At 45.1% G+C, this 13,566-nt stretch overlaps 2 protein-coding genes across 2 annotated transcripts in view; one reads left to right on the top strand and one right to left on the bottom strand.

Moving 5' to 3' along the window:
* LOC100447686 (neuroblastoma breakpoint family member 12) overlaps positions 1-13,566 on the bottom strand; it is a 2,265,351-nt gene that overhangs the window by 1,949,503 nt on the left and 302,282 nt on the right.
* PDE4DIP (phosphodiesterase 4D interacting protein) overlaps positions 1-13,566 on the top strand; it is a 29,952-nt gene that overhangs the window by 718 nt on the left and 15,668 nt on the right. Inside the window, 6 exon segments of the mRNA NM_001133742.1 lie at positions 424-543; positions 4,042-4,278; positions 5,269-5,410; positions 6,407-6,630; positions 7,280-7,432; positions 13,203-13,454. Of these exon segments, the coding sequence (NP_001127214.1) occupies positions 6,570-6,630; positions 7,280-7,432; positions 13,203-13,454 (466 nt within the window). The 5' untranslated portion in view covers positions 424-543; positions 4,042-4,278; positions 5,269-5,410; positions 6,407-6,569.

The raw sequence follows: 13,566 nt of genomic DNA, 5'->3' as shown, positions 1-13,566 counted from the left end.
GTATAAAGTGGCCATATGTGGCTACTAACTACCTTATTGGACAGTACAAGTCTAGGGTCTTGGGACTCTAAATTAGTTCAGCTCCATTCAACATTTATTGAACCCCTGCGGATAAAGCACTTGCCAGCTTCAATGGGGCTGCTAGAGATGGTAGTGTACAATCCCTGACTTAAGGATATCTGGTCCCAACTAAAGCCTGGGTTATCTGAAGGGGAGATAATCAATGGCAAATGCAGGTTCCTCCTGTGGAAAGAAATTCTGCTTCCTGGAGCTGGTGGTCTCTTCTCCCACCAGTTCAGAGAAGCTTCTCTCCCACTGTGGATCTGCCCTCCCTGCCCCAAAAGGTTAGGGTATGTGCCATTGAGGCTGAGAGCATATGTGGGAAATTCAGACATTGTCTAACACCTGCTGTCTCTTCCCAAGCAGGTGAATCTTGGGTGAAGCAGGACAGCAAGCAGGTCCAGGTGGACCTCCAGGACCTGGGCTATGAGACTTGTGGCTGAAGCGAGAATGAGGCTGAACAGGAGGAAACCACCAGTCCTGGTAAGAGCACAGGGTGTGGGGCTCACCTGTCCCTGGAGTCAGCTGTCACGTTTGGGTGCTGTTGGCCAGTTCCACACCTGACAAGTAGTGGGGAAGAGGAGGACAGGAGGTTAATAGGAGAACTCTTACCCAAAATGAGGCTGAGTATAAGTTTGAATTTCTACAATTAGTTTTTGACATACTACTACTACTACTACTACTAATATAAAGTTCTAGCCAACTGATTATTATAGAAATACTAAGGCCTACTTAGAGACCAGATGAGGTTTTGGAAACATGCAAACCATAAGTTAAACATAATTTTGTTTTGCATTATAAAAAGACTACAACTATAGGGCCACCCACCACACTGAAAACCAGAAGAGAAGAAAAACATAATCTCTCTCATTCTTGAGGCAGTGTAGTGTGGCAGTTAAGAGACAAGATCCTGGGGCCAGACTGGTTGGTTTAAATCCCAGTTTGAAAACTTTCCTATGCCCCAGTTTCTTCATATGTTAAAATAGTAATAAAGGAACTACCTACCCCATCAGGTACTAATGTCAATTAAATGAGTAAATTCTTATAAAATGCTTTAGAACAGTGCCTGGCATCTGGTAAAATGCCATGGATTAGTTCTCATACTGACTACCACTGCCCTAATACAGTGATGTTAACATGCTGATATATTTATTCGAAGTCTTATTTTCCTATGCCTATTTTTCACACAGTTGTAACCCAATAAACTTTTAAATTATAGTAAAATTTAGAAAGCATTAAACTTTCAGCATGCAGGAATAGCTTTTCCTATGTTCTTGTGGCCATCCTAAATAGATAAGGCCATGTTAATGTCTTAAGAAACATCAGCGTGTGTGGAATGAACACAGGACATTGGAGGATTTGAATTTTGGCTCTGCCATGTGCTAGTTTGAGTGATCTAGAACAAGCTAGTTTACCACCTCTCTTTACATTTTGGTTTCCCCGGTCAGTAAAATAGAAAGTGATGAAACCTAACTTGTAGGTATAAGGAGGATAAGAAATATTGTATTTGAATGCCTAGTACAGTGTCAGGGTTGAATAAAGTACTAATTCAACTTTTTCCCTAGTAATTATTGTCCTCATGACCAAACCTGCCTCCTCTCAAAGGCAGTGGCCACAACAGCACATCCAACTTTTATTTAGGAAGACATCTTTGGCTTTTTTCAGAGTGTGAGGAGCACAACAGCCTCAAGGAAGTGATCGTGATGGAGGGGCTGTGCTCTGAGCAGGGGTGCTGGGGCTGGCTAGTTCCTCTAAGAGGAAGCCCTTGGAGAACCAGCTAGGGAAGCAGGAAGAGTTCTGGGTATATGGAAAGTCAGAAAACATCTCGGTCCTATGAAAGGACATCAGAGATCTGAAGGCCCAGCTGCAGAATGCCAACAAGGTCATTCAGAACCTCAAGAGCCAGGTCTGGTCCCTCTCGGTTACAAGTGATTATTCATCTAGTCTGGAAAGACCCCGGAAGCTGAGAGCTGTTGGCACATTGGAGGGGTCTTCACCTCGGAGGGGTCTTCACCTCATAGTGTCCCTGATGAGGATGAGGTGTGGCTGTCTGATGGCACTGGGGCTTTCTGCTCGCCTGGGCTTCAGGCCAAAAAGGACCTGGAGAGTCTCATCCAGAGAGTATCCCCACTGGAGGCCCAGCTCCCAAAAAATGGACTAGAAGGGAAGCTGGCTGAGGAGCTGAAATCAGCTTCTTGGCCTGGGTAAGGATGGCACTATTTGGGCACTTCCTGGATTGAAAATGTGTAAGTTTGTGCTTGGTGTAGGGTAGCTCAGGCAGTTGGAAGAAAGAACATGTCTGGGTATTCACAAGGACACTGATTTAAATGGTAGAATAGGTCTGCAGAAAAGACAGGTAGGCAACCAGGAGGGCATAGGATGATGTCCCAGTATCTGGGAGATACCGGGTCTCAGGGATTTCCTCTTAGGGATATATTAGTAAAGTAATAGTATATATGGTATAGATAGTAGTAATACTGGAATCAGACTGCCTAGCTCTGATGCTTACTACCCATGCAACTTTCTTAACCCTTCTGAGCCTTTGTCTTTACCTATTAAATGAGGATGATAAGAGAACCCATCTCAAAGGGTGGATATTAGGTTTAAATGAATTAATACAAGTGCTGGCCAGGTGTGGTGGCTCATGCCTGTAATCCCAGCACTTTGGGAGGCCAAGGCAGCCAGAACACCTGAGGTCAGGAGTTTGAGACCAGCCTAGCCAACATGGTAAAACCCCATCTCTACTAAAAAACAAAACTTAGCTGGGCATGGTGGTGCACGCCTGTAATCCCAGCTACTCGGGAGGCTGAGGCAAGAGAATTGCTTGAACCTGGGAGGCAGAGGTTGCAGTGAGCTGAGAAGGCACCACTGCACTCCAGCCTGGGTGACAGAGCAAGACTCTGTCTCAAAAAAAAAAAAAAAAAAAGAATTAATGCAAGTGCTTAGAGTAGTGCCTAGCATATATTAAGCTCTCACTGCTATTTGCCATAGTTATAAGTGTTATTGATACTTAGTGTTGAAAACACAGACATTCATCTTGGTGTGTCCTGGTTATCTATTGCTAAGTAATAACCACTCTAAAACTTAGTGACTTCAAACAACACTTATTATGCTTCATGGTTCTATGGTTTGACTGGGCTCAGCTGGGTGGTTCTCACTTAGGGTCTCTTGTTTTGGGTCCCATCAGTTGATGGTATGAGAGTTTATATGATGGCCATCATTGCAAAATACAGTCAGCCACAGCATCATAACATAGAAGAAATTCAGGCATCAGGTGGTGGTTAAAACAGAAGACACGAAAGGTTCTATCTAGACTTAGGATGAAATTATTCTAATTATTCATTGAGTAACTGCTGTGAATCTATGTGTTACTGGTGCTGTAAGGGATGTAAAATGCAGAACTACGTTTATTCTCACAGACCTTATGATTTATCTAGGGACATATAATTAACACATATATAACAGTTGAAGAACAGTGGCATACTAATTTTTTTTTTTTTTTTTGATACGGAGTCTCACTCTGTCACCCAGGCTGGAGTGCAGTGGCACCATCTTGGCTCACTACAACCTCCACCTCCTAGATTCAAGCAATTCTCCTGCCTCAGCCTCCTGAGTAGCTGGGATTACAGGCATGTACCAGTATGCCCAGCTAATTTTTTTTGTATTTTTAGTAGAGGCAGGGTTTCACTATATTGGCCAGACTGGTCTCAAACTCCTGACCTTGCGATCTGCCTGCCTCGGCCTCCCAAAGTGCTGGGATTACAGGAGTGAGCCACCACGCCCGGCCCATACTAAGGTTTTTAATGCAATACTTTATCAGGGTAGAATTTACTGTTAAATACCTCCTATGGCTTATGTGCCAGAATTCAGCTTGGGGGAGTTCCTTAGAGATGTTCTCATAGAAATCTCTACAGAAGCCCCCATAACTCCATAACTTATCCACTTTCCATACTTATTCTTTCCTCTTCTGTCCTGCATTAGGAACTATGATTCCCTGATTTAGGATCAGGCCCGGAAACTGTCTTACCTACAAGCAAAAAATACGAGAAGGTAGAGGTATTTGTTATCTTATCACCCAGCATGCAAAAGATACAGTAAAATCTTCTGAGGATCTCCTAAGGAGCAATGACATTGACTACTACCTGGGACAAAGCTTCTGGGAGCAACTCACCCAGGGAAGCCAGCTGACAGGGAGGCTCACCAGCAAACTCAGCACCAGTAAGTTGGCCACAGGGCTTTGGAATACTCTCAGTCACCCCCACAGTTCCAGTCCCTGGTGGCCACCACATCTCCTAGGGTCCTTTTTCTATTTCATTTCCTGGGGCTAATACAGGATTAAGACTGCTCAGTGGGGAGCATGGAGAAGAACACACAGGGCTGGAGATGCCATGGTTACAACTATAGAAACTTCACCACTCATGGAATGTGACCTGTGGGGCAGGGGCAGCATCTATCTGATGCTAAGAGGGAGTAGGAGACATGAGATGGAAGGGCCTTGTTGTAGGAGGAAGAGCCCTGAACTAAGAATTTCAAGACCCAAGCTCTAGCCTGGATGCTGCCACCAACTCGCTAAATGCCTTATCCTTGTGATGTCTCCATTTATGGCATGGTAATGTACATGCAGGTACTCCACATATGGATAAAGTGCCATGCTCTTTTATACGTGGTTTAGGCACTGGCTGCAGTAGTTCAAGGGCTACATTGGTTATTATTGGGGTCCTCTACTCAGAATTTCTAGAGAATATCCAAGGGAGTAAAGTAGGATCAGACTTGGGAGCCACCCAACCCACCATCTGGTGGCAGATGCAGAGGTGGGGCAGGGCTTCTTGTCATCTCCTCAGAGACCAGTGCAGGTTCTGCATGAAAGCTGTGGTGGGGCATATGCATTGGGGAGCTAGTCTGCAGCAGGACATGGAGGCTGGAGTGTCCCACAGGGCAGCTGGGCAAGGGCCTCATGATTAATGGAACAAAAGACATTTTAAATGTTTTACCCTGATTTAGGGCAGAGGAAGTCATCATGGTGACCAGCAGGTCAGGGACAGTGGGGTCACTTCTCTAGAGAGACAAGCTGAGGCCTCCCAGAATAACTGTTCTGGATGCACACATGAAATGCTCACTACTCTGTCTCCAGATAGGCTCCTGTGTTTGTAATGCGGGAAGTGGGACCAGCCTAATTTCTTATCGTCTCTTTCTAAATTTGGTTTACAGAGGATCATAAAAGTGAGAAAGATCAAGCTGGACTTGAGCCACTGGCCCTCACGTAATTCCGAGGAGAATCTGGGAAAGAGATTGGGACTGAGGCCCAAAGGGTCAAGGGTGGCGACAGCTCCACAAATCAAGGGGAATAAAGGAAAGTGCTGAATGTATTGAATTCATGCATTCATTGAACACCTCACTGTTGTTTTTAACTAAATTCTTTCTTCTCTTTTGGTTGAATTACATTGGCACATTAATTCTCCAGGCGTAGTAACCTAGAAAGTCTGAGCTGAAAGTGAACTAACTAGGTTTCAAGAGTCTTCTGCCCCACTAAGGGTCCTGCTTTCCTGCTGTGTGTTTAATAAGTAAGATGAGCTTTTGGCAAAGTTGACCTGCCCCAAGTTGGGTTGACAGCTAGTTTAATAGTCACTCAGTTGCCCTGGGGGAAAAAAGGAATCATATAACAGGACCTGGTGAAAGAGGCCTAGGTGGTGTAGATCACCAGGAGGCTGCAGTGCCTCAGGACCCAGTTCTCAGTGAGTTGCTTCATATAATGATCAATGAAATACGGGCTCAGAGTCTGTTGTAGCCACTAGTTGGGGTTCTTTGTGTCATGCTTGTGTCTCAGACTACATAAATGCTTCTGAAAATATCTGTAGTGAAGGGCACAGTGTTGTTTTTTTGTTTTGTTTTGTTTTTATTTCTAATTCATCATAGAAACATACATGGTCTGAATTCAGTTAATTACATGATTCCATTTATCATGCTCTTGGATGTTGGGACAGTGGTTTGCTCTGTGTTTCTCAGTGCTTGCTTTCAATTTTTATACTTGTCTTGTTGGAGATGGTAACAAACAGTTTGCAGGCTGCAACTGTTCCAGGGATCATACTTTAAGCAGCAGTGCCTTAAAAGCAGGGCTAGCTATGTCTTTGCTTGTCCTCAGCATATTATGTGGCCAGAGCACTAGGTAGCTATTCTCTCTCCATCTACACCCCACCTACGCTCCATTCCTAAGCAGAGGTGGGTTATTTCCATTATTCTCTGCAGGCATGGTCCCCTTGGCTTACTTGGATTTTCCTGTGAGCCACGGTCAGGACAGGTTGGTTTGGGTGACCTTCGTTTTACCTGTTGTCCCCCTTCTCCCAATCAGGCTCAGCAGGGAGCTGCAGGAGAAGGAGAAAGTGATTGAAGTCCTGCAGGCCAAGCTGGATGCTCAGTCCCTCACACCCTCCAGCAGCCATGCCTTGTCTGACTCCCACTGCTCTCCCAGCAGCACCTCTTTACTGTCTGATGAGCTGGAAGCCTGCTCTGACATGGACATAGCCAGCGAGTACACACACTATGGAGAGAAGAAAGCTTCTCCGGGTCACTCAGGTAGCCTCCTTTCTGGGTGGTACCATCTTTGTCTAGACTGATTGGAGACCTGAGGAAACAGGCCTTATAGCTCCACCATGGTGTGTATCGGGCTGAACATGGCTGTGGGGCCAAGTGCCATGCACAGGCACCAGTGGATCAGGATCTTTGCTCTGCTCCTGACTCTACAAGTTACCTCTTTCACCCTGGCCTCCATGGGCATGTACGTGCTGTTGGGCACAAGGTGAGCCATTGTGGGGAGAGTGAGAAGATCACGGCAGACTCTTCTTCCTCGGTGACTCTGTCGGTTAGATCTTCTTTAAGATGGAAAACCTCCTTCATCTCTCTTACAATGATCTTGCTACTTATTCCTGAGCAGTGTTCCCTAAGTATATGTGGGTGTCCACAGATGCTGCTAGTCTTGCCTGATATTTTTGGAGTTGCCATTTTCATGTTTCAGAGCTCAGAGCACCACTATCATCCCTAAGGTGGTTTGCCTCACTATAGGAGCTGTCTGCAAGCAAGAAAATGAACACTGCTAGCAGTGCTTGTGCTTGGTTCTTTCCCTGAAAGCAAGACTCTAGCCCTGGTACCCCTGGCTAAATATAAGGCCAGGATTCCAGTTCTCTGTAGAACGTCATACGTTTTCTTTCATTCATGGGTTTTATAGATTCCATCCATCATTCGAGTCATTCTGCTGTGTTGTCTTCTAAACCATCATCAAGCAGTGCATCTCAGGGGGTTAAGGCCGAATCCAGCAGTAACCCCATCAGCTTGCCAACTCCCCAGAATCCCCACAAGGAGGCCAACCAGGCCCATTCAGGTATGCAACAGCCAATGGGGCAGAAGCTTCATCTCCTCTTTCTCTGCTGCCTGTTTGACTTTTCTTCAATGACAGAGGTTTGGACTGTTAGGGGCCTAAATGCATCAAAACCTAGACAGATTCAAGAAACCACCCTCATTCGCCAATTGTGTCTGATTTAAGAAAATATTGTAGAAAATAAGTAATCCACATCAGGTTTTGATCTGCATACCAGCTTTGACCAGTAGTTGGCTAATCATTTAAAAAGAAATATTTTTATTGGTTTTTCTCTCATTTTATCCTGGGAGCAAAAAGGCAAAATGTTTCTCCCAGGATTCCAGCAGCCATAGGATGAAAAGAAATTCACATCTACTGATCCACTGTGTGTTACCCATTAAATCTGCATGGAGATCCTCTGCAAGAGGTAGTGCTACTTATTTCATAGCCAAGGATGATGAGAACAGCCTCAGACAAGGTTCTGTTCATAGTACGTTACCATTAATGGATGTATGAATGGATTGGCAGTCCTTGATATGTACATAATGCATATCTTGGAGGCAGTTAAAGGGGTGCATTTCATTTACAAGTCCAGCTTAGTTGCTGGAGGGTACACTGCTCATTCACAGCCCTGTACCAGAAATGGCACGGAAAAGGTAAACCTTGTCTTCCCCTCCTATCTCCCACCATAGCTGGCTGGCTGCCTTCAGTGTGGTTTGTTGTGAGGTTTGACTTGAGTAGAGGTGCTCCCAGAAAGCACAGTGCTTTCTTCTGCTGCCCTCATTTCCCTGAAGACAATTCAACCAAAATCTTAAGAAAGAGGAAGTGTTCCAATGCTTCCTGAGCCTGGGTTCAAAGTTTCTAGGCCAGAGTGGGCAGCAGCTGGACCAGAATCATGAGGAAAAGCTGTGCTTCCAGACTTGTAGACATCTGCTTAAATGTTTTGGGTTCAAACAGAGCAGAAGATGAGGAACAGAGGATTTAAAAAATCAGAATGCCTCCTCAAAGAATGCCTGGGCTGTGTTACCTGGCAATTTGAGTGTATTTGCAGTATTGATCTGAAATGGTGCCAGCACCATTGGGATGTGTTTTAGGATGTAATCATTGTCTTCTACATTAGACATTCTCTACAGGTCAGCCTTGGTTTCTGCTCCCTCTCCATTGGCCACCTGCCCTTTTAGGGAAGAGGAAACAATTTAAAACATTGAACCTTGCCACGGTTTCTAAAAACCTGTCTGTAGATGGGCTGCCTAAAGATCATCAGGGAAGACTTTTTTTAATGCAAATTTCCTGTTCCAAGAATTTATAATTCTGTAAGTCTACATTAAGGCCTAGACAGAATCAAGAAGACCTAAAGAATCTACATATATTAAGTGTTTTTGCTATGTGATTTAAATGCCCAGAAGGATTTGCAAGCCATTTTGTCTAAGCCACTCTACCAAGGCATCTATTTTTAATTTGGTGAATGAACATGTTGATTTGGAATTCTGAAGTTTGTTTCCATCAGAGTCCTCAACTGCATGCACTAGTAATGAAAATTTCCCCACAGCCTTTGTTCACATCTCTCCTACTCAGGATGGGACCTGATGCTGTCAGGAGTTCTAGGTGGAGAAAGAGTCTTGTCCCAGGGCCAAGGACTGATACATGCTGGGAACAGAGCCCCAGGGGCCCTTGAGAGCATTCAGGCTCTCTGACTTGTCCATGTCCAGGATTGCTGGGGTGGGGCTCAGTAATGCCACCTTACCTTCTTTAGCCAATTGCTTTCAAGATGAACACAGAGGATATATGCAGGATAGCCCTGGCAGGGGAGAAGAGGGAAGGTCAGCCAGGCCAGCCTCTGGTAGCAATGGTCACCCTTGGCTGTCTCATCCTGTACCACACTAGGTAATAGCCACTCCGCAGGGTGATGTCTGGTCAGGGAATGGTTTTACCTTCTCAGTCTTTTACCCATTCTTTTCTCTCATTTTCTCATGATGATGTGTCTCTTTTCTCCCTAACTTTCTGTTCCTAGGTTTTCATTTTCACTCCATACCGAAGCTGGCTAGCCTTCCTCAGGCACCATTGCCCTCAGCTCCATCCAGCTTCCTGCCTTTCAGCCCCACTGGCCCTCCCCTCCTTGGCTGCTGTGAGACACCAGTGGTCTCCTTGGCTGAGGCTCAGCAGGAGCTGCAGATGCTGCAGAAGCATTTGGGAGAAAGTGAGCACTTCTGCATTTGTGTGCTTGCGAATAGCAGCCCCACACTGTGTTGCTCTGCATGGCTCGGGCTGGATGGCAGAGTTTAAAAAAACAACACGGGTACACGTTACAAATGGAAGAGTGAGGGAAAGCTCTGCTTGCTTATTTTTTGGAAATGTATTTACTGTTATTTCTGTGTTGTGTGTCTTGTCAGTTAACAGGTAGATAATGTTCACAAGGCTCTAGACCTGGTGCTCTCACACTGTAGACAGTGTTGGATACCACCAAGTATGCTGAATCCCTGACAGACTGATGGACTGCTCATTGGTAGGGGATGGGAGGGGGATGTTATGCTTTGCCTGTGCAGGATGAAGTGGCCAAGAAAAAGTTGGCCACATTCAGTGGACTCCTTTGTGTGGCTATTGTATTTTTCTGCTGTGAAATGCTGTTAATCAAGTTCAGTTCCTGACATCATTAGGTTGGAGCAAAAAGGATAATGATAGAGGGATTCAGAAGAGGAAATGATGAGCCCCTTTTCCTACTGCACAGGGTTCATCCCTGCCCTGGGACAGGTGACACATAGGCAGCTTAGAACCACAGCACCAGCTATGGCATCTGACTGTGAATCCCATCCTCTGACTCCCAAAGATAATTGATCTCATATAATTATGTAGACTGTGGACAGTCACCTTTTAGAAAATGCTTTGATGTATTTGTACGCTGGATGCTCATCATAAATTTAGTGTGCTGGTGGTCACTGATAGCTTAGAAAAAAATGACAAACCTTCACATGAATTTGCTCTCTCATAGCACGTTAAGCACAACAGTTAGAAAGCAGTTTGAATGAACTTTAACTTATTTGTCAGGCACTTTCTGGGCCTGTAAAGAAGCTTAGGTGAGCCAGAGACTGATAGGGTCACCATGCCAACAGTTTCCAGTGATGCAAGACAATAGCCAAGAATTTGCATCCCCCTCCCTGTAGCCCCAAATGTCATGTGGACCAGCCTATTTCTTTCCTTCTTCCTTTTATTTTATTTTATTTTTTGTCTGACAAGGTCTCACTTTGTCACCCAGACTGAAGTGCAGTGGCACAATCTCAGCTCACTGCAGCCTCGATCTCCTGGGCTCAAGCGACTCTCCCACCTCAGCCCCCCAAGTAGCTGGGATTACAGGTGTGTGTCACCACACCTGGCTAATTTTTTGTATTTTTTGTAGAGACGGGGTTTTGCCATGTTGCCAAGACTGGTCTAGAGCTCCTGAGCTCAAGTGATCGGCCCACCTCGGTTTCCGAAAGTGCTAGGATTACAGACATGAGCCACTGCACCCGGCCTAGCCTGTTTATTTTGTCAACCCAGGAAATGGATACTTTGTCTAGTGCAGAGAACTCTAAAGCTCAGAGAAAAAAAAAAAAAAAGCTCAGAGAAGTGAAGTTACTTGTTCAGGTTCACTAATAAGTGGGAGAAATGGGCTTGAATCTGGTCTTCTGCTCCAGTTTTCACATTTCTGTTATACCTTTTCTACTTATACTTGTCTTACTTAGACCCTTCCCCAGCCTCAGCAAAGAGTTCTTCAGTCTGGAGGAACTAGGGCCACCATATCCAGCTTAATTTCAGGCTTTGTCACCATCCTGCTTAGAGTATGGGGCCGAGCTCAGCTGTTCAAACTCTGGGGACTCCTTGCAACAATTTTTTCCATCTCTTTAGAGACCAGTAGGAGCTGCTGGTGTTTCTGACCTAACACTTGTTACTTTAGCAGTTCTGGCACCAACAATGGATGGGTAACAGATGTGCCCCATGACAGATGGCAAGAGTATTTTCTAGCTTCCATTTCTTCCCCTTGCCTCCTTTTGCTTTATCTTTCCACATTTGTATTTGCCCAAAGGGAAGGATGGAAGGAGAACACTGTCCCTGAAACAGGGTCTGTTGTTTTGGGTTAAATTGGAATTACATCAAGTCTGAAGCCATTGATCGGAATTCGAATGGTCCCAGCCTAGATGAGGAAGACTGTAGCCCTTTCTTTCTCCACCCGAAGTCAAGGTCCTCTCCAAGGGACCATTGCTTATCCAAGCTCATTGTTTGCTTTGAGCCAATTTTCCATGTGGACAGTGGTGCATGGTGGCCTTTCAGGTCCCTGGGTTAAAATCTTGTGTATGGTATCTTTGCATGGTTTAGAGTATGTGCTGTGTATTGTGTGGCCAAGGAACTGGAACATGAGAATACTGATCATTGTTGCTGATAGACTTAAAACTTCACATGGCCTTGATTAAAAAGTAAGCTGACTATCTGCAACCACTGATTTCCCCCTTTGCCTTGTGTTCAGATGGGGTTGAAGGCAGTTTGAAAGAGGTAGGAAATCATGTATTTGTTGCATCCCTTCTAAAATGTAGGTGCTTAAATTTTTAATCTTCTTCCTTAACTAAGTGATCCTAATGAACATCTAGTATTTTGCAGATTGGAGGAGAGACTCATGACAAGAATTCTCAAACTTCTGCCTATTAGAATTACCTAAAATGAATTTAAAACATCCATTGTTCAAGACGTATCCCATATTGATTAAGGCAAAATCTCTGGAATCCAGGAATCAGTGTATGTTTCCATACTTTCTCAGGTGATTCCAATATGTACCCAAATTTGAGGACCAGCTACAAGTAGGGCTAAAAACTGGCAAGTGGCAATTACACTAACCCCTCCGAGGAGTTTGGCTTGGTTGGAGGAAACAACGATCTCACTCCTGTTGCTTAGGAGGAGCTACCTGTCTATTCTGCTGCCTATGTTCATAATCCCTGAAAGAAAGCAGGCTTCTGAATTTTCTTCTAAACTGTGTCTCTGCCCACCTCTTTACCCATCTCCCCCATGCTGGGCTTCTTTTTACAGAGAAGTGGAGGTGATGGGGCTCAAGGGAAAGGCCTATGATTTCAAAGGGTCTATGAAAGTGTCAGCCTGTGAAATGAAAGGTCCTACCTGCCTCTGTGGAATAGTATTCAATGATTCTTTAGACAGGAGTGATGACACTTTGCAGCTCCGTGAGTCATGTTGGATGGGATCCAAATAAATACTTGCCTTACATAGACCCTTCCCCAGCCTCAGCAAAGAGTTCTTCAGTCTGGAGGAACTAGGGCCACCATATCCAGCTTGATTTCATGTCCCCTTTCTCTTCTGAAAAACTCCAAGGTGGAACGGACATATTGACTGGTTAGTTTCAGGGAAAGGCAAGTACATGTAGACAAACAGATGTTCGTGTTCAATCTTGTATTCCATTGCACTCACAACTTCTAACTGTGGGAGTGAATCCTACTTTTAGAACTTTCCTTGGAGTCTGTCATGAAGGATTCTAGTAGGAGCCAGGAGCGGGGCCACTGGACTTTTCCATTGTGTATACTGATGACTTTAAGATACTTTATTCTCTACCTCTTGTGTCTCCTGCTAGGAAATGCAAAGGGTGAGAGTTACAACCTCTAGGTTATGAGCCTTAGTCTAATTGGTATACCACAGTGAACTGGGATCTCTGACATTCCACAGGTCTCCTTTTAGTCTCTATTCTTAGCAATCACACACTTCCTTGCAAATCCTTCCCTTCTGACACCCCATTTGCTTCTTACTCATGTTTCTTTCTGCCCAGGTGCCAGCACTGTTCCTCCTGCTTCAACAGCTACATTGCCGAGCAATGACTTGGAAGCCGACTCTTCCCACTACCTCAACTCTGCTCAGCCTCACTCTCCTCCTAGGGGCACCATAGAACTGGGAAGAATCCTGGAGCCTGGGTACCTGGGCAGCAGTGGCCAGTGGGACATGATGAGGCCTCAGAAAGGGAGTGTATCTGGGGACCTATCCTCAGGCTCCTCTGTGTACCAGCTTAACTCCAAACCCACAGGTAAAGCACAAAGTAGAGACGGCAGCCTTTGAAAAGAAGTCTCATTCGGAGTCTACTCTTTTCCTACCCAGGCTGGACTGTTTCATTCCTCCTTCATCCCTGGCTCACAGAG

Source organism: Pongo abelii, chromosome 1 (assembly GCF_028885655.2).
Source record: "Pongo abelii isolate AG06213 chromosome 1, NHGRI_mPonAbe1-v2.0_pri, whole genome shotgun sequence".
Classification (NCBI taxonomy): Eukaryota; Metazoa; Chordata; class Mammalia; order Primates; family Hominidae; genus Pongo; species Pongo abelii.
This window is presented reverse-complemented; position numbering and strand designations above follow the sequence as displayed.